The sequence below is a fragment of the Papio anubis genome, chromosome 14 (assembly GCF_008728515.1).
Source record: "Papio anubis isolate 15944 chromosome 14, Panubis1.0, whole genome shotgun sequence".
Taxonomy (NCBI): domain Eukaryota; kingdom Metazoa; phylum Chordata; class Mammalia; order Primates; family Cercopithecidae; genus Papio; species Papio anubis.
The window spans coordinates 48,970,207-48,991,841 of record NC_044989.1 but is presented as its reverse complement, the minus strand read 5'-3'; the positions used below and the strand labels follow the sequence as shown (position 1 = coordinate 48,991,841).

The 21,635-nt window shown below is 36.4% G+C and overlaps 1 protein-coding gene across 1 annotated transcript in view; it reads right to left on the bottom strand.

Moving 5' to 3' along the window:
* Nucleotides 1-3,685: 3,685 nt before the first annotated feature.
* The window catches only part of GTF2A1L (general transcription factor IIA subunit 1 like), a 66,588-nt gene continuing 48,638 nt past the window's right edge, over nt 3,686-21,635 (bottom strand). The window contains exons 7-9 of the mRNA XM_009184168.3: nt 13,319-13,579; nt 11,609-11,698; nt 3,686-3,961 (exon numbers count right to left, since the gene is read on the bottom strand). Coding sequence (XP_009182432.2) covers nt 3,854-3,961; nt 11,609-11,698; nt 13,319-13,579 — 459 coding nt within the window. The 3' untranslated portion in view covers nt 3,686-3,853. The remainder of the gene's footprint in view (nt 3,962-11,608; nt 11,699-13,318; nt 13,580-21,635) is intronic.

Sequence of the window (21,635 nt, the reverse complement as noted above, 5' to 3'; positions counted from 1 at the left end):
AAGTTATCCTTTTTCCTACACAATCTAAGTGACTGAAACTGAGTGTGTCAATTAGATTTCTTGCTCCTCTATGAAGTCTGAGCTATAGAGGTGATTATTTACATATATTACAGCCATGACTGAGGTGTTCTGCACATTGAATAAAATAGGTAAATGTACCAGACAAGGTCAGTTGGTCAGTCCCTAAGAGACTAACTGTGCAAACTCAGCAAGATCTTCTTAGTCTACAGAGAGAAGAAGAAAGTATGCAAGAAAGAGCTACAGCATAGGCCAGGTGTGGTGGCTCACACCTGTAATCTTAGTACTTTGGGAGGCCAAGGCAGGCAAATCACTTGAGCTCCCAAGTTCAAGACAGGCCTGGGCAACATGGCAAAACCCTGTCTCTACAAAAAATACAAAAATTAACCAGGCATGGTAGTGCCTGTAATGCCAACTACTTGGGAGGCTGAGGCATGAGGATCTCTTGAGCCTGGGAAGTGGAGGTTGCAGTAAACTGAGATAGCACCACTGCACTCCAGCCTGGGTGATAGAGCCAGACCTTGTCTCAAAAAAAGAGAAGGTGAGGAGAAAGAGGGGGGGAAGGGGAGGAGAAGGGGAGGAGAAATGGAGGGGAGGGGAAGGGGAGGAGAAAGGGAAGAGAGGGAGGGGAGGGGAGGGAAGGGCTAGGGGAGGGGAGAGGAGAGGAGGGAGGGAGGAAGGGAGGGAGGGAGAAAGGGAAGAAAGAATTACAGCATGCTAACAAAAACACTTGAGAAATTCTCAAAGTATACTGACATAGAAATTTCTCTACCTATAAAAGAGCTTAGAAATGACATTTACCAAGAGATTGTCTTTATAAGAACTTAAGAAACTTAGAGTATTTTGTTATAAAAATGCAATAGGAAATGTTTACCTTGGACATAATAAAGATGTTCCTGAAAGGAAAAGTAATATGATATCAAAACCAAGTCTCAGGTAAACTCTCCTGACTTACAGGGCTTAAAGAATAATTTTCTCTTTTAAAATGAACTAGTGTGTCACTCTATCTTTACTACACAGGTTAAAAATGTAGGTAGTGAAATCAATTTAGTGGGTCAACACGATCAATTTTTTTAATGAAACAAAACAGAATCAAATAGATGATGCTGGGAAGGCTATCATATGCTAAAGGCAAGCATAATTTTCTGAAACTTTTGTCTCATTTGTGTTATGTGTGTCAGTCGACATGCAAATATATACTGAGTTGTTAAACTGTATTTCTTAGTGTAGATTCAGGCCAAAAAATGTTAAAGTCACTGTTCAGATGACTTCTCAAGAACTAGGATTTTTCCTAGCATTATCTGAGACTAATAAAAAGGTAACAGATCCAAAATAATTTGGTGATCTCTTAATTATCTCTGTAGTCACCAATAAAACTATGTAATTGGTTTATGTTAGCACACAAGGAAAATTATTATTGTTTTGTGATAAGCATACATTTAAATTGATTTTTTGCATTTTTAAAAGATGAGGGGCATGAGAGCAAGCAGAGACACAAATGGAACAACCATGACTTAATCTTTAATGATAAAATACACTACACAAATAAAGAGGCCCAATATAATAACAGTATGTGTAATATGCCATTTAAAAAATCACCAAAGTAAAATGAGATTTTAAAGTTCACAGTGAAGAAGAGGAAAAGAATTTTAGAAACAAATACTATTGCCTCCCTCGGGCACTTGAACCAACACATTAATTCCCAGCTCCCAGGTGTGTATACCATATCAATAAATTCAGCCCTTAATTTGCAATAAAATTTGCCTGGGGAAAATACAGAATGACTGGGTGGGCCTGAAAGAAAACAGGAAGAAGACAGTACACTTCTCACCTGTAATCCCAGCACTTTGGGAGGCCGAGGCGGGCGCATTACGAGGTTAGGAGATAAAGACCATCTTGGCTAACACGGTGAAATTCTGTCTCTACTAAAAATACAAAAAATTAGCCAGGCATGGTGGCGGACACATGTAGTCCCAGCTACTCGGCAGGCTGAGGCAGGAGAATGGCGTGAACCCGGCAGGCGGAGCTTGCCGTGAGCCGAGATCGCACCACTGCACTCCAGCCTGGGCAACAGAGAGAGATTCTGTCTTCAAAAAAAAAAAAAAGAAAGTACACTCCTCAGCCCTGGAGTGGGTACATTTCAGAGACAGATGCAAAGGGCTCTCTTTTTACTTTCCATGTAGAGAATACAGACATTTCATGGAAGGCAACACTCTTGAAAAGAACGCACAGCTCCTGGGAGTTCTCAAGATCCAGAGAAGGATCTGGAATAGCACTGGTAATAAGGAAAAGGTCAATCACTTTTGGATGAAGGTCAATCACTAAGGATGAAGAGGGTCTAGTGGGAGAATACAGCTGGGGACCAGCCCACTCACTAGTACTAACTGAATCCTCATGCGGCTGCCAACTTTAGGCCAGAGACAATACCCCATCCATGTTGCCCAGGGCTCAGAGGAGATCCATCCAGATTTCGAGAAGATATACCAATAGCTGAGCCTCTTGTGTAGGACACAAAAGTGTTGGAAAAAATTAAACTCCCCAATAGGGTTGCTTTCCAAAAAGATTTGGGGAATTTGCCCTGTAACCAGTCAGATCCAGATATCGAATCCTTAAGGAGCTTTAATAGGCCATAACCTACTCATCCCTGTACTGCTTTTTGTGTGACAGTTACTGTCCTTAAAAACACCATTCAGGGATAAAAACAGAGCTCCTAGACTTACAGAGCATATGTGCCCCACCTGTTAAGAGCAGCAGAGTGATGGGGGAAAATGTTTCTTTGAGAGATGTGAATCTACTAAGGAAGAGAGTATTATAGAATAACATTGGAATATTAATTTGCTTTGTTTTTATTGCTACGGGAAAATGAGGGCTATTTATCTGATGTTTTGTTTCCTCTCTGTGATTTCAAGACAGTTATCCATTCCTCCGTATCTCAAATGAAATTGCCAAAGCAGAAGTTCCTGAAGAGAACATATCTTCTTGACTTTTGTTTTAGAAAGCCTAACATCAATGAAGGAGATCCTGGTAAGAAAAAGAGAGTGAGGCACTGCCTTTGAAGGGGAAAGGGTTTGCAAAGGGGTCTTCCACTGCACAAAAAACAGAAAAAGTAGGGAGAGAGAAAAACCCACCATGATTAGGCAAAATAAAGAAGTATAAAATTTCAAGAAGTAGAATAGGAACCTAACCCACTTCCTCACAATTCACCAGAAATATAAAGAAGAATGGCCTAGCCAAATGGTAAGTTCAGAGAGGCTGATCCTTAGCTATAGGGATCCTAGCCTCGGCAAAAATTTTCATGTTCAAATAATAGTATAGGCATCTGCCTCCAAGGGACCATCTGGGCTTAAACAATCAACATATTTCCAGTAATCAGTACAGAATTAAAACCCAAAGAAGCCTTTTTGAATATCCCACTACTTAAAAGACTCCCAAGGACGTTCTATAACATGGTTTGGTGAGAGGTGGGAGGAATGCTGGTCCCAATCTAATAACTGATACTGACTTTACCATGAAGGGGAACTGAAATGTGATTTAAATTTTACTTCAAGAAAAAAGAAATGTGATACTTTTTCATGTTCCATTATCCTGATGCATCTATGCTTTGTAATGGTATAGAATGAGAGTTTTTAAAAACCCTGTTAAGGCACAAAACGAAATACATATAAAATTGTGTATTTGTATCTGCATCTGAATTATAATTTTATTAAATTCCATACAGTGAACTACAAATTTGAACAGCTCTCTGCTGGACTATATTTAAAATAAAAATGAATTTCACAATATGCAATATAGTCCAACTGATGTTCACAAAATAGCTGTACTGAGCTCACAAGGTTTACCACTCTGCATCACCAATGGCTTTTGCAAATACATAGTCTCTCCCTCCAAAACACATAACACCATCTTTCAAATAGAATTTCCATTTGTTCTTGCTTCGATGAATCTGGAGGGAGAAAAGTAGTTTACATTAATTAATTTTACAAGTTAAAGGATCACCTGCATCTCTTTGCTACAGTAAATGGGATTATTCTCACCCTAAATGTGAGTGCCTTAAAACTAAAACCTCCTCAAGATAGTTTATTCGTTCCACAAACATTTGAGTTCCTGTGTGTTAGACACTGTTTTAGGCACTGGAAATATATTAAGATACATATATTTCTATACTGTATATTTTATATATAAAAACACACATCCTGTATATGTAAAACCAAAAAAAAAAATCCCTGCCTTTTAAGAGTTTACATTTTAATAGGGAAGGACAGAAACCTAATACTTAAGTAAATTGTATAGAATATTAAGCTGCCATTTGAGGTGACACTTGAGCAAAAACTTGAAAAGGTAAGGAATAAAGCCAGGCAGATATTGACTCAGAAGCATTCCAGATAAAAGGAACAGAAGTGAACAGTCCTGAAGAGGGGCATGCCTGGATTGTTCAAGAATAGCAAAGAGTCCAGTATGTCTGCAAAGGAATAAACAGGAAGGATGTAGGTAATGTTACCAGAAATGAAAAACTGATACTTCATTGTGAGGAAGAAAGTCACAATAAAGCACTGAACAAGGTCAGAAGATACAGTTTATAATCTGTTAGATTCTGCTGGCTGTTTTCTAGATTCCATAAATCAGCCTAGACACAGACAAAATAAAAAATACGAAATTTTACTACTTCAAGAGGTAACAAGCCATAAAATCATTGCTACCTCTAAGTAAACTGCAAGTGACTATTTAAAAGCCCTAGGAATATATGATCTGAGATCAAGAGTAAAATTTAAACCTAGTTGTTGACTACAAATAGTCAAGTCCAGGAAAAGCTGTGACTGGTATTCAGATGCATTTTGTGAAGCATAAGAAAACACACAAGATAAACCCCTATTTTTGTGTGTGTGTGGGGGGGGGGTGGTTTAAGTCCTAGTAAATTTTTTCTGAGTTTTATTCCCAAATTGTCTTGCACAGGCACTTGCACATGTCTTAAAAATCCCTTGGGAATGCAATAGTGACAACAAAAATCCCAAACTCAGCACAGGTAATAAAATATAACCAGAATTAGCAGGAGAACAGCAACAGAAGCAACAATTCATTGTGGTACCTTTATCTAGTGACTATATTTTTTCTAGATATACAACAATAGTTCAGTGTTAGGAATTTATTAATATAAACATCATATTACTTGAGTTACTGATAAATCGTATAATCACCTCTAATTGTGTTGAAAAAGTATTTAATAAAGCTATTGCATTTTAGATTTTTTAAAACTCAAGAAAAAAAAAGATTAAAAGACTGTATTATACACACACACACACACACACACACATCACCCATCTCAGCCCAAAAGCCAGTGACACACTTAGTGGGAAAAACCCTGAAAGCATTCTCACTAAAGTCAGGACACAGACAAGGATATCCACTATTACCCAACTTCCTAAACACTCTAGAGGTACTAGCCAATGCAATTAGACAAGAAAAAATAAGTAGAGATATAAAAATTGAGAAGGAATAGATTTATAAATACAGTGATTGCATGTCTCAAAAATCCAAAATAATCAATGACAAATTACTAAGAATGCTGATATAAAATTAATATGCAGAAATAATTCATAGCCTTCATGCATAGAATCAACAGTTAGAAGACATTCCAGAGGAATAAGCCAATTAGCACCACAACCAAAGAGATAAATAGGAATACACTGAAGAAATACTTGACCTACTGGTAGCATTCAACACTCTCTCCTCTTTGAAATATTCTTCTCACTTGGCTTCTAAAATCCACCGGTTTTCCACTCTCTGACCACTCCTTAGTTTCCTTTACTGAATCCTCCTTATATCTCTTACCTCTCAATTTTAAGGTACACCAGGATTCTTGTTTTTGCTTATATTCACTTTTGGTGATCCTAGTCTCATGACTTTAAACACCATTTATATGCTGTTGACTCCAAGAATTTATGTCTAGCTCACACCTCTCCCTTAAATCCCAGATTCTCATTCAACTGCTTCAGCATCCTCTCCTGAATGTCAAGTAGATATCTGAAGCAAGTTTAAAACTATGACACTTATACTCTCTTCCCCAAACCTCACAATCTTCCCCACCTCACTGGGAAATGATCACTCATTCTTCTAAGAGCTCAAGTCAAAAATCTCAGAGGTATTCTTTATGCTTGCTACTTATGTCCCATATCCAGATCCATCAGTACATGTTAGTTCTACCTACAAAACATATTCATATTCCAAAAACTTCTACCACTACCACTACTGTTACTCTTATCTCAGCCATCATCTTCTCTTGCCCAGATTAATACAATAGCCTCATAACTAGTTCCTGTTTTTACCCGTGCTCCCTGACAACACCCACTTTCAGTCTACTATAAACAGCATACCTAGAGTGTCTGCTAAAAACATAAATCAGATGTCATTTCTCTTCTCAAAACTCTCCAATGACCTCCCATCCAAAAACTAAAGCCCTTACAATGGACTACAAGATTCTTCATTTTTCCTAACTTACTGCTCTGGCCTCTGCACTGTTCCCTGAACACATGGGCAAACTCCTACCTCAGGACTTTTGTATTTCTTGTTCCTTCTGTCTAAAATGCTTAAACCCTAATATCCTCACAGTTCATTCCCTTACTTCCTTCTGATCTTTACCCTATTACATTCTCAATAAGGGCCCCCCAGACACTCCATCTAAAATTGCAACCTATTCCTCCCCAACATCATTAAAATAACAAATTTTATTAATATGATCTCAATGAAAATACCAACAGGGTTTTATTTTGAACCAGACATGTTGATTCTGGAGTTAATATGAAAAATAAACAAGAATATCCAGGAAAATTCTGCAAAAAAAAAAAATAGTAAAGAATTACTAACCTTACCAGATATTAAAAATCTTAATAATTAGATCACAGTAGCACTGGCCTATGGACCTATGCTATCCCCTTTCTGGGTATTTAATAGATATATCTGCACACATTATGAAAATGTCTTATGTACATAGTAATTCAAATCAAAAGACTGAAAAATCACAAATATCCATCAGTAGAGGATTGGTTAAATTTTAGTAATCCTACAATAGGATATTATACAGCTATTAAAATATCATCACAAAGAAAGCCTCCTTATATGGGAAGATCTGACAGAAATGTTGTTTAAAGAAAAAAAGCAAGGTACAGAAGAATATAGTGTTATTTATGTTATCTTTTGTATTTGTATTTGAATAAAGAAATTCTATGAAAACTAATATAACTACTTATTTGCATTCGAGACAGGAAAAGGAGCTACTAACAGAAAGCACACATGGTGAAGGAATGTGAACCAGACTTTTCACTGTATACCTTTTTATAGTATTTTGATTTTTCAATCATGTGTGTGCACTGTATATTCAAAGAAGGAAATGTACATATATATAGACTATTAGACACATAGATATATATAAAGAGACCATATATATACACACATATATACATATCTCTCTGTATATATAAAGAAACCATGCTATACCCCTAGAAATTAATCATTGTATAGCATCTAAGGGATAAAGTCAGCTATAAGCAAGTCTGCTAAACTGTCAGATGAAGATATAGGATATTCAAATGGTTTCACATTCCACTATAAATAGGGTCCTATTTGTAGCACAGAACATTTCCATCTGTAGTAAAAGGTTTCATTTCACCATTAATTTTCCCTATAATGTCTTCATTATTTAAATCTTTATATTAATTTTAGACATTCTCTAGGCCTCTGAAACAAAGTATCTACACCATTTAACTAATTCTCATCCAGTATGTAAACCAGTGACTTTCATTTAGCTCTTTTCCACTGTACCTGTTTACATTTTCAAAGTTTTCCCCCAATTGTTAAATTTTAAAGATAAATTCCATCTGTTAATCAAATCCAAATAAAATATACTAAAGAAGCCAAACAGTGCTTCTCAAAATTTAATGGACATGCAAATCATTTTGGAGTCTTGTTAAAATGTACATTCTTATCCAGTACTCTGGGGTGGGACTCAGGATTCTGCGTTTGTAATACTTTCCCAGAGGAACTGGTACTACCTGCCTTTAAAACAAGCTGAGTAAGTCAGCAGAGTGGCACAGCAAAAGCGTGCGGAGATCATAAAACACACTGAATTAGTAAAGCTCTGAAAAAAGACTACTGAAAGTTCTTTCAATTGACTTGAGTTGGGTTACATTCAATACTATTTGAAAAAATCAACCAGTGACCAGCACTGGAAAGTTTTCCTTTCATAAAGATTCACTATAACAGTGTTCCTCACCCCACTTTGACCTTATAGATACATTCTTTTGGCTATCTTCTGACTACATCACTCCCTTTTTAAAAATGTTTCAGTGGTTCCCCAATGCCCTGCTTTCCATTAACTTTGTTACCACTGTTCTTAAAATATTCAGTAAGTAGAAGTGTTCTAAGATACTAGATTTGTTAGCAGTGTATATTTAATATCACCTCTATCTATTCCATAAGATTATTATAAGAAACAAAAGATAATGTATGAGAAAACACACTGAAAAAATACAAAGTACTATGTAATTAATTACAAGCTATCTCCCACATTGCAGCAAACAAAGGATACCATATCCATAATGGTCTAGAAAATTCTTCATGAGACTTTATGGAATGTATATATAATTAAGTGCCTTATAATGTTTTTTTCATAGAAGGCAATATATTGTTTATAAGAAACTAAAACAAGTTTTAGTTTTAGTTTCTATCCCCTATTCCTTCTTATGTTTATATTTTTATTCAGCATCTAAATTGCCATTTTCTATTTGTATAAAATGTTATAGGGGAGAAAGTGGCCTTATTTTCAGAGAAAAAGATTTCTTTTTATAGCAATTCAAAACATTATCCTTTGTTTCCCCTAAATATATTCAAATTGTGACTGGAATAAAAGGCCCATTAGTTATCAAGGAAACACAAATCAAAACTGCAATAATATACTATTTCACACCCATTAGAATGGTTAGAATTAGAAAGTCGGATCATGGCCAGTGCTGGCCAGGATGTGGAGAAATTGAAACCCTCAAACACTGCTAATAAGAATGTAAAATATTATAGCCACTTTGGAAAATAGTCTAGTAGCTCCTTAAACTGTCACCACATGACCCAGGAATTCAACTCCTAAGTATATGCCGAGACAGATGAAAACATATGTCCATGCAAAAACTTGTACACAAATGCTTATAGAGGCATTATTCATACTAGCAAAAAGGTATCTGTGGGGTTCAGAACACATTATCCCATATGTATTCTGGCATCCTGACATTTGAAAAAATGGCAGAAGCAGGAAAGTCTTTCTGACCTTGCCCTCACCCTTCTCCCCTGAACCAAGCCATGAAAGAATTATCTGACCTTCCTCTAAAGTAAGTCATAAAACCTTTATTACAGAGGTCCCTACCCTGTACACAAAGGAAAATAAGTGTCCTTATTTCTGAAGACACAGAGACACAAAAATCTGAACAAACAAGTCTTACTAAGTTCCCTCCAGTTTATTGCCATTATATCATATACTTTTTTCCTCTGATCATACTTCCATATGACTGTCCAGGAAAATACTTTTCCCTGTTTCTTTGGGTCTTCATTTCTAAAGATTCCTGTGTCGGCCAGGCGCGGTGGCTCAGGCCTGTAATCCCAGCACTTTGAGAGGCCGAGGCAGGCAGATCACGAGGTCAGGAGATCAAGACTCTCCTGGCTAACACGGTGAAACCCTGTCTCTACTAAAAATACAAAAAAATTAGCTGGGCATGGTGGCGGGCGCCTGTGGTCCCAGCTACTCAGGAGGCTGAGGCAGGAGAACGGCATGAACCCGGGAGGTGGAGCTTACAGTGAGCTGAGATCACACCACTGCACTCCATCCTGGGCAACAGAGCAAGACTACGTCTCAAAAAAAAAAAAAAAAAAAAAAAAATTTCCTGTTTCAGTAAAATGTACATTAAAATAAATTTGAATGATTTTCTCGTTAATCTGTCTTTTTCTAGGTGCCTCAACCAGAAATAGCAATGGGTGAGGAAAAGGTATTGATTTTTTCTCCCCTACAGTGGAAACAACCCAAATATCCATCAACAGACAAACGGAAAAAGAAAATGTGGTATATCCATTCAATAGACTATTATTCAGCAATTTTTTAAAAAAACGAAGACCTGATATATGTTACAACATGGATGACTCTTGAAAACACTATGCTAAGTGAAAGAAGCCAGTAACAAAAGATCACATATTATATAATTCCTTTCATATGAAATTCCAGAATAGGAAAATCCACAGAAAGAGAGAGTATATCAGTGGTTTCTTACGCCTAGGGGCTTGGAGTAGTGGAAATGGGGAGAATACTGCCCTGAGAATTAAAAAGTATGGGGTTTCTTTTTGAGGTGACAAAATGGTTCTAAAATTGACTGTGATAATTGTTATACATATCCATGAATATACTAAACAAACCATTGAATTGTATACTTTAAATAGGTGAATCGTATACTGTGTTAATTATATCTCGAAGCCACTTTAAGAATATAAATATTCATGAAGGAAGGACAAAAACTCCCCATTTGACTATATAATCACAGCTGTAGTGTTTTTTAAAAAGCAGTATTACTTTTAGTTGCTAGAGTTGCTATAATCTCTAGGCTGGAAACCTGAGAGACACCTTCAGCTAATGACCAAGTCCCACTGATTCTTCCATCATAACCTCTGACTTTTCCATGTTCTTACACTGCCATCCTCAGTCTGGGCTCTGGGCTCTGGGGACTTCACATCTGCCCTGCCCACTTTTACCATTTGCTTTTTCCAAATCAAACACATCTAGCTTTTAAACCCAATTACGGTTTTCTCAATAACCTTCTCAGAAGGCTAATGTCCCTCAGACCAAGTTTAGATTTTTCCTACTAGCATTCAGGATATTCTAATCTGCTTTCTACTCTGTCTCCCAACCCAGCTTCATTTCCTAGTATTATACATCTAATAAGAGAACACTTTGTTCAAGCCAGAGCTATCTCTTCAGTGTCCCTTGTACATACTACATCCATTCATTTCTCTGCTTTTTATTGGGCTATTCTATTCTGATGCTTATTCTCCATATTTACCTGTATCCTACAAATCATTCAAGGCTCATTTCAAAACCCCACATCACCCATGAAGGATTTGTGGGGAACTCCAACTACCAATGATTTGTTACATTTCCTAGCCACCTCTAGCACTTACGATCTGTGCTGCATATCTTAGCATTTGATTTACGTGCTACTCATCTTAGCATTTGATTTACATTCCACATATTTTAGCATTTGATTTACCTGTCACATATTTTAGCTGTTGGTTTACCTACCATCTCATTGCATGTCTTTCTAGTTTTCCAAAAGAAACATCTTGTTTCAATAAGATCATTACTTCCTTAAGGACTATCACCTTTTCTGGTATCACTGAGATCATATAGTACAGTGCTAGACCCAAAATACACACTCAGAATTTCTAGAATTACACTGCTGTTTTGATTAATTGTGAAGTGTAACTCACCATCTTATTTCCCATCATTTTACATACCTTTCTACTATAAATGCAATTAATAAACCCAAAGTCCAAAAGGTAAATACAGTACCTTATCATACTGACAGACAATTACATTATCCGTGTCAAACAGGTCTGGCACATCCTGTTCACTAACATCATCTCCAGAATTTAAAGGGTCCTAAAGATGAAAGATGATCACATTAAGGAATATTATGATGCTTTAAATTTTTTAAAGATAAAGAGACATATAGAAATAAAGGAACTTGGCCGGGAGTAGTGGCTCATGCCTATAATCCCAGCACTATGGGAGGCCTAGGCAGGCAGATTGCTTGAGGCCAGGAGTTCGAGACTTACTTGGGCAACATGGTGAAATCCCATCTCTACCAAACATACAAAAAATTAACTTGGCATGGTGGCACACACCTGTAATCCCAGCTACTCGGGAGAGTAAGGTAGGAGAATCATCTGAGCCCAGTAACTTGAGGCTGCAGTGAGCCATGATCGCACCACTTCACTCAAGCCTGAGCAACAGACTGAGACTCCATCTCGAAAACCAAACCAAAACAAAACAAAGAAATAAAGGAACCTAGAGCAGCTAAAAGTTTTTGTTTGTACTAAAAGTCATACAGCCTGGATTTAAATTTACCCTGTTTGAGCTGGGTGCAGTGGCTCACACTTATAATCCCAGCACTTTGAAAGGCCGAGGCAGACGGATCACTTGAGGCCAGGAGTTCAAGACCAGCCTGGCCAACATGGTGAAACTCTGTCTCTACTAAAAATATAAATATTAGCTGGGCATGGTGGTATGCTTGTAATCCCAGCTACTCAGGAGACTGAGGTGTGAGAATCATTTGAACCCAGGAAGCAGAGGTTGCAGTGAGCCAAGATCACACCACTATACTCCAGCCTGGGCAACAAAGCAAGACTCTGTCTCAAAAAAAGAAATAAAAAATAAAAAATAAATCCCTGTTTGGCCATTTAATAATTACAAGACTGACCTTAGGCAAGTTACTAATTCTCTCCATATCTCAGTTTCCTCATATCTAAAATCAGGATAGGAATAAGAACCATAGGACTTTGGGACTATTAAGATAAGGCAGGTAAGACTTAATATGATGCCTGGCACATATGTAAGGCTACCATAAATGATAGCTAATACTACTTATATACTTTTTAATAATCACACTCTACCTGGAGTTTATGACATTTATTAGAATTAGAGCAGATACTATATGTTTCTACCAGGCTGCCTTCTTTAACAGCCATTCCCATTCCCTAGATCACCTACTTAAGACCAATACAAAAGCCCATTCCCAAATATTTATTATTGGTTTTAAATTACAGTTGAAGATTAAAAGTTTAAATCTAAGGATATATTAAGTCTTTTTTTTTTTTTTAGACAGAGTCGTGCTCTGTCGCCCAGGCTGGAATACAGTGGCGCTTCTTGGTTCACTAAAACCTCTGCGTCCTGTGATTCTTTTGCGTCAGTCTCCTGAGTAGTTAGGTTTACAGGCATGTGCCACCATGCCCAGCTAATTTTTGTTTTATTAGTAAAGACAGGGTTTCAACATGTTGGCCCAAGCTGGCCTCGAACTCCAAACCTCAAATGATCCACCAGCCTCAGCCTCCCAAAGTGCTGGGATTACAGGCTTGAGCCACCATGCCCAGCCCCAAATAAGTCTTATTTCAAAACAGTAAAGAAAAGATTAATCTTGCTATTCCTTTTGGTTCCAAAGCATAATAAAGTAGAAATGTTATAAATTAATAAAGAAAGTCTCAGCTGAAAAGCCATCCTTACCTCTTCTACAATGTCTACTTGAGGATCTTCATTATCGCTACTGTTTGTGGCTGAATCCTCATTTGAAATACTGTCAGCTTCTTCTTCAAGTACCTTCAGATCTCCTGCATCAATAACCCCTAGAAATTCATTCTCATCTACATCTCTTGCACTTCCTATTTCTTCATTGGAAGATGTATCACCGGTTCCATCGACTTGAATTATTTCACCAGTATCATCATCAGTAACCCGAATGCTTAAATCTACCCGTGAATTAGAATCCTAAATAGAGAAAGAAATACACTAAAGTTCAAGTCAAATAAGGCATATAAAATATTGAATCCAAATTTAAAATTAACAGACATTCCACAAATGGTCACTTCAAGCAAATTTCTGCCTTATGACATTAAAATCTGAATAAGCCTAGCATTTCTATGTAATGTAGGAATAATTTTTTAAATTATAAATAGAGTAACCACCCACTTACAATCATAGGGAGACAGCAAATCAGTTCATTACTTTCAGATAATATTTACCAGTTTTTATACATACCATCTAAATTTATATAGTACCTATTAGGATTTAACTATTTCATTTGACTTTAAACAATAATTCAATGAAATAGAAAAGACAAATGTCATTGTGCTTAATGGATAAATAAAAATGTAAAGGATTATACTAAGTGAAATAAGCCAAACACAGAAGGACAAACCTTAGATGATTCCACTTATATGAGGCACCTAGAATAGGCAAATTCACAGAAACAGAAAGTAAAATCGAGGTTACTAGGGGCTATGAAGAGGGGAATGAAAAGTTATTGTTTAATGAGTACAGAGTTTCTGTTTGAGAAGACGAAAAAGTACTGGAAATAGAGAGTGGTGATGGTTGTACAACACTGTGAATGTATTTAGTACCACTGAAATGTACACCTAAAAATGGGTATAATGGCAAATTTTTATGTTATAGATAATTCACTGCAACAAAAGTAAAAAATATATAAAGGAAATTTAGTAATCACCTCTGGTCACGTAGATGGCTATTATTTTATCATTACCTTCATCCAGCACAGTTAACAAATAAACCCCTCTGCTAAGTATTTTATAGGCATTTATTTATTTATTTATTTATTTATTTTTTGAGACAGACTCTCGCTCTGTCGCCCAGGCTGGAGTGCAATGGCACAATCTCGGCTCACTGCAAGCTCCGCCTCCCAGGTTCAGGAAATACTCCTGCCTCAGCCTCCTGAGTAGCTGGAACTACAGGCATCCGCCACCACATCCGGCTAAGTTTTTGTATTTTTAGTGGAGATGAGGTTTCACCGTGTTAGCCAGGATGGTCTCAATCTCCTGACCTCATGATCTGCCCACCTCGGCCTCCCAAAGTGCTGGGATTACAGGCATGAGCCACAGCACCTGGCCTGCACTCTTCACTCTTCAATGTAGGGTTCTATGTTGGTCATACCATACTACCCACCCCCCAATTAATTTGTCATAGATAGGACAAAGATCAATAAAATGTCAAGCTCCTTAAGATCAGGGGCTGTTTTATGATTATATATGCTACAGAATCTATAGCAGTAGTTCTTAACCACTTTGGAAAAGTCAGAGGCCCCTTGAAAACTTGATGAAAGCTCCAGATGCTATAATGCTGGTTGTTTTGGAAATCCATACATATGTTGACACACATATTGCATAAACAACAGGTTACATTAACTTTAAGACTGAAGTATAGAAGTGTAGCCCAAGTACATGGAAAAGATGACTTTCCATCCTTTACAATCAGAAATACAAAGGTCATACTAAGTGAAATAAGGCAAACACAGAAGGACAAATCTTATATGATTCCACTTATATGAAGTACCTAGAACAGGCAAATTCATAAAAACAGAAAGTAAAATCAAGGTTAACAGGTGCTATGAAGAGGGGAATGAAGAGTGATATAGCACCCAAAGAGCCTTCATCAAATCAGCCTGGAAAGTCTTGGGAATTTTAAGAGTCAAGAAGGCTACTAACAGAAGCCAAGAAGTTTTACTAAGATTTGAACAGATGCCCTCTATTTTTATTTCTTCTGAGTTTGCAAGTCATAGGTGATGTTTAATACAATAATACTTAAGATACAACTCTAATAATCTCAATAACTTAAGATACAACTTTAATAATATGCATATACTCAACTTAGTTTTTGAGTGGACAACTGCCCTTCTAGGGTTCAAACCCATATGAATATTACCAATAATGAACTCTCAAAAAAGTATACCCAACAAATAATGCTGTGTAGAAAAATTCAAATTAATAGACCAAAATTATGTAAGTTTACATGTAATTAATTTTACTATATTGGAAACAGATTTCCTTCACAGATGAAATATAAGGAATATCACATGTATACAAAAATTAGTGACTATGTGCTCAAAAATGAAAATAAGTCCAAATTACATAAGTAAGATAAATTTGTACTCTGCTATGAATAAATTAGAGAAATCTTAGAGGGCCCACTGCCCATAATGTAAAAGCTGAAAAGAATGCTACTATCACACTAACAATGAACAAAAGCTGGATAAATTTACAAAATCACAACTTTTCTTGAAGCAGCCTGAAATCCAAGGAGGGACACCCCTTACAGATGGGACATACAAACATAACTCTCTATAGGAAGAGTAATGCCTATTTCCAACTATAAATACTATTTACCTCAATCTCTCCTTTATTTATATAAGATGTCTGACATTCAGTCAAAAATGAGCCCGGGCACAGACACTCATGCCTGTAATCCCAGCACTTTGGGACACCAAAGCTGGCAGATCGCTTGAGCCCAGAAGTTCAGGACTAGTCTGGGAAACATAGCAAGATCCTAGCTCTACCAAAAATACACACACAAAAAAAAATTAGCTGGGAGTGGTGGTGCATGCTGAGGAGGTGGAGGCAGGAAGATCACCTGAGCCCAGGGAGGTTGAGGCTACAGTGAGCTGTGATGGCACCACTGCACTCCAGCCTAAGTGACAGAGTGAGACCCTTCTCAAAAATAATAATACAAAGAAAAAGCAACAAAAACCAACCATCACACTGTAAAGCAATCAAGAGAATCAAACTCAGAGATAGTTAGAAATGTCAGACTATGACTGATACACCAAATAATTTAGTGAAAAAAGTGGAAAAAAATCCATGAACAAATAAATAATTTCAGCACAGATAACAAGTTTGGGGAGTTAGGAAAAGAAAGAAAAAAGAAAAACAAGAATTTTAACAAAAAATTCTAAAAATAAAAACCACAATATCAGAGTAAAAACTTCATCTGAAGGGGTCATCAGTAGATGTGACAGAGCAAAAAAGAATCAAAAACATTCAGGAAAACAAAAAAAGGGAAGAACACAGACACACACACACACACACACACACACACCCTGACAAGTTGATTAACAACTATATTAAATATAAATGGCCTAAACATCTCATTTAAAAGATAGAGATTATCAGACTGGATTAAATTAGCAAGACCCAACCATATGCTGTCTATCTGGGAGGCTAAGGTGGGCAGATCACAAGGTCAGGAGTTCAAGAGCAGCCTGGTCAATATGGTGAAACCCCATCTCTATTAAAAATATTTTTTAAAAATTAGCTGGGCATGGTGGCACATGCCTATAATCCCAGCTATTCAGGAGGCTGAGGCAGGAAAATTGCTTGAATCCAGGAGGCGGAGCTTGCAGTGAGCCAAGATCGCGCCACTGCACTCCAGTCTGGGCGACAGAGCAAGACACTATCAAAAAAAAAAAGAAAAAGGGAAAGAAAGAAAGAAACTCACTTTAAATACAATGACACAGGTAGGTTAAAAGTAAATGAACAGAAAAAACACATACCATGCGAACACTAATCAAAATAAACCTAAAACTGCTCTATTAATATCAGAAAATGTAAACTTCAGAACCAGAAATATTATCAGAGATAAATAAAAAACATTAAATAATAATAAAGGGATCAATTGAAGAAGATGACTATCCTAAATACTTATATACCTACAGACATAGCTTCAAAAATAAACTAAAAAGTAATAAAAGTAAAAGAAGAAATAGACAAATCTACTATTACAGGTAAAGGCTTAAAATTCCTCTCTCAGTAGTCAATAGAAAAAGTGGACTGAAATTCAGTGAAGATACGGAAACCCTAGACAATGCAATCAATCAACTTAACCTAATTAATATCTAGAGAATACCCCACCCAAAAATAGCCAAATAGCTTCAAGAGCACACATCATGTTTGCCAAGATAAACCATATTCTGAAACACAAAACAAACCCTGGCAAATTTAAAATATATAAAGTATATTCTCTGACCACAAAAGAATTACACTAGAAACCAATAACAGAAAGATATCTGAAAAATTTCCCAAATATTTAAAAAGTAAACAACACAATTCTAAATACCCAATGGTCAAAGACTAAATCATAGAAGAAATTAGAAAATAATTGTAATTGAATGCAAATGAAAACATAATGTCCAAACTTTTGAGATATACCCAAAGCAGTGCCTAGGGGGAAATTTATATCATTAAATTATTATATCAGAAAATAAGTATGTCTCAAATCAATGGCCTAATATTCCACCTTAAGAAACTAGAAAAAGAAGGCTAAAATAAGTCCAAAGTAAACAGAAGGAAGGAAATAATAAAAATTTTAAAAGGGAAAAACAGTGAAATTACAAACCGAGAAAAAAAAGAGAGAGAGAGAGAGAAATCAGTAAGGCCAAAAGTTCATTCTTTGAAATTATCAATAAAAGTGAAAAACCTGGCCAGGCAGGGTGGCTCACACCTGTAATCCCAGCACTTTAGCAGGCCAAGGCAGGCGGATCACTTGAGGCCAAGAGTTGGAGACCAGCCTGGCCAACATGGTGAAATCCAGTCTCTACTAAAAATACAAAAATCAGTCAGGTGTGGTGGCGTACACCTGTAATCCCAGCTAGTCGGGAGGCTGAGGCATGAGAATCACTTGAACCCAGGAGGTACAGATTGCAGTGAGCCAAGATCACACCACCTGAACTCCAGCCTGAGCAACAGAGCCAGACTGTCTCAAAAAAAAAAAAAAAAAAAAAAAAAATTGAAAAACCTCTAGCATGACAGAGAGAGAAAGAGTGAGAGACAGACAGACAGAAGACACAAGCAAACAGTATTAATAATTAAAGAAGGGATGTTACATAGATCCTAGAGGCATTAAAATAATATATTATCAACTTTCAATAAATTTTACAACTTAAGTAAAATGGATAAATTCATTGAAAGAAATTACCAAAATTTACTCAAGAAGAAACAGATAACCTAAAGAGACATATCAGTTAAAGAAATTTAATTCCATTAAAAACCTTCCCACAAAGAAAAATTCTAAATTCAGAAAGCTAAAAACTCTATCAGAAAACAGGAGAGATACAGATATATAGCAATTCATTTTATGAAACTAACATTATCCTAATACCCAGCACAAAATAAGAAAACTACAGACCAGTACTCCTCATGAACACAGAAGCAAAAATCCACAACGAAATTTTAGCAAATTGAATCCAGCAACGCATAAAATGAATAACACAACATTACAAAAGGAAGTTTATCCTGAGAATGCATTTGAAAGTTGAACATTCAAAAGTCAATCAGTGTATCTCACCATATCAAAACATGAAAGAAGGAAACCCATTTGTTTCAATAGATATAGGGGAAAATTGTTTAAACCTAACGTCAACTCATGATTTAAAAAAATAAACTACATTAAAGAAAACTTTTTCCATCTGATAAAGGATATCTACAAAAAAAAAAAAAATTAAAACCATACAGTTAACATAGTACTTGATGAAAGACAGAATGCTTTCCCCTTAAAATCAGGAATGAGATTTCTGCTCTCAGCACTCTTATTTAATTTTGTACCGCAAGTCCTAAATCAGTGCAATAAGCCAAGAAATATATATATACACCCATATTTATATATATACTTTATAAACATATATATATAAAACATAATGTCCAAACTTTTGAGATGTACCCAAAGTAGTGCCTGGAGGGAAATTTATAGCATTAAATTTATGCTATAATGTGTGTGTGTGTGTGTGTGTATTTTTTTTTTTTTTTTTTTTTTTTTTTTGAGACGGAGTCTGGCTCTGTCACCCAGGCTGGAGTGCAGTGGTGTGGTCTCCACTCACTGCAAGCTCTGCCTCCCAGGTTCACGCCATTCTCCTGCCTCAGCCTCCCGAGTGGCTGGGACTACGAGCGCTCACCACCACGCCCAGCTAATTTTTTGTATTTTTAGTAGAGACAGGGTTTCACCATGTTAGCCAGGATGGTCTCTATCTCCTGACCTCGTGATCCACCCGCCTCGGCCTCCCAAAGTGCTGGGATTATAGGCGTGAGCCACTGCTCCCGACCCCAGAAGAAATATTTTTTTATTCATCAAAATAGATTACAGTCTACATAACGCAACCCCAAAGGGTCTACAAAACAACTACTAAAATTATTAAGTGGGTTTAACAAGGCCACAGGATATTAGGTCAATTTACAAAATTCAACTGCATGTCTATATAGTGGCAATAAACAATTAGAAATTGAAATTTTAAAACACTACCTTTAGACCAGGTGTGGGGGCTTATGCCTGTAATCCCAGCACTTTGGGAGGACAAGACAAAAGGATCGCTTGAGTTCAGGAGTTCAAGACCAAACTTATCTCTACTAAAAATAAAAATGTTTAAAAATTACCCAGGTATAGTGTTGTGTACCCACAGTCCCAGCTACTCAGGAGGCTGAGGCAGGAAAATTACTTGAGCCTGGGAGATTAGGGCTGCAGTGAGCTATGTGAGCTATGACCTGCCACTGCTCTCCAGCCTGGGCAACACAGCAAGACATTGTCTCAAAATATAAAAATAAAAATAATTTTAAAAATGTTTATTATACAGCATTTTATGTTTTAAAAAATTATTTTTATAAAATCCATTTTTACATTAGAGATCTCAAAATGGGAAAATAACAATGTTTTACACTTTAATACTTGTAGGCAGATTGTTTTAGGACAAGTAAAATAAACATATTTGAAGGATTAAGTTTCAGTTTTGATTGATTGATTGAGATAGGATCTCAGTCTATTGCCCAGGCTTAAATGCAGTGGCCCAATCTCAGTTCACTGCAGCCTTGACCTCCTGGACTCAAGCGATTCTCCCACCTCAGTCTCCCGAGTAGCTGGAACTACAGGAGGGGAGCGCCATGCCCAGCTCATTTTTTTGTATTGTTTATATTGATGGGGTTTTGCCATGTTGTCCAGGCTGGTCTTGAACTAGTGGACTCAAGCAATCCTCCTTCCTCAGCCTCCCAATGTGCTGGGATTACAGCCATGAGCCACTATGCCCAGCCAAGTTTCAGTTTAGAATGTGTAATATTTTAATACATCTACAAGGGAAACCTCTTTCCTAAATGGAACTTCTCTTTTTTTTTTTTTTAACTTGTACTTTAGGTTCAGGGGTACATGTACAGGTTTGTTATGTAGGTAAACTATGTGTCATGGGGGTTTAGTTTACAGATAATTTCTTCACCCAGGTAATAAGCACAGTACTCAACAGGTATTTTTTCTGATCCTCTCCCTCCTCCCACACTCCACCCTCAATTATTCCCATGTTCATTGTTCCCCTCCTAGTATCCATGTGTTCTTGTTGTTTAGCTCCCACTTATAAATGAGAACATGTGGTAGTTGAAAATAAATTTAAAAAATTATATACCTTTAAAGCATCAAGAGAAAAGCAACTCACCTACGTATAAGGAATCCCCAATAAGTGTTCTGGCAGATTCCTCAGCAGAAGTTTGAAGACCACAAGGCAGTGGGATGACATATTTAAAGTGTTTAAAAAAAAAAAAAAAAATCAACCAAGATTTCTGTATCTGGCAAAATTATTTTTCAAAAATAAGGGAGGGAGTTGCTTCCAATCTCTCTCTCCCACTGCAAAACCCAGCTAGAGTAGTTCCTATTGCCATGGATCTCCTTGAATAAATTCTGCCTTACCATCCTTTAAAAAATGAAAGATAAATTAAGACATTCCTAGATAAAAACCAAGGGAATTCATTATCATTAGATTTTCCCTACAAGAAATATTAAAAGGAGTCCTTTAAATTAAAATAAATAGATACTAGATAGTAACTTGAAGCTACACAAAATGTAAAATTATCTGGTAAAGGTAAATAGATGCACAAATACAAAAATCAGTGTTAACATAATTTTAGTTTATAATTGATTTTATTCTTCTACATCATTTAAAAGACAAAAGCATAAAAAAATCTATGTTAATGGGTAAATAATATATAAAGAAGTAATCTGTAACAACAATAAG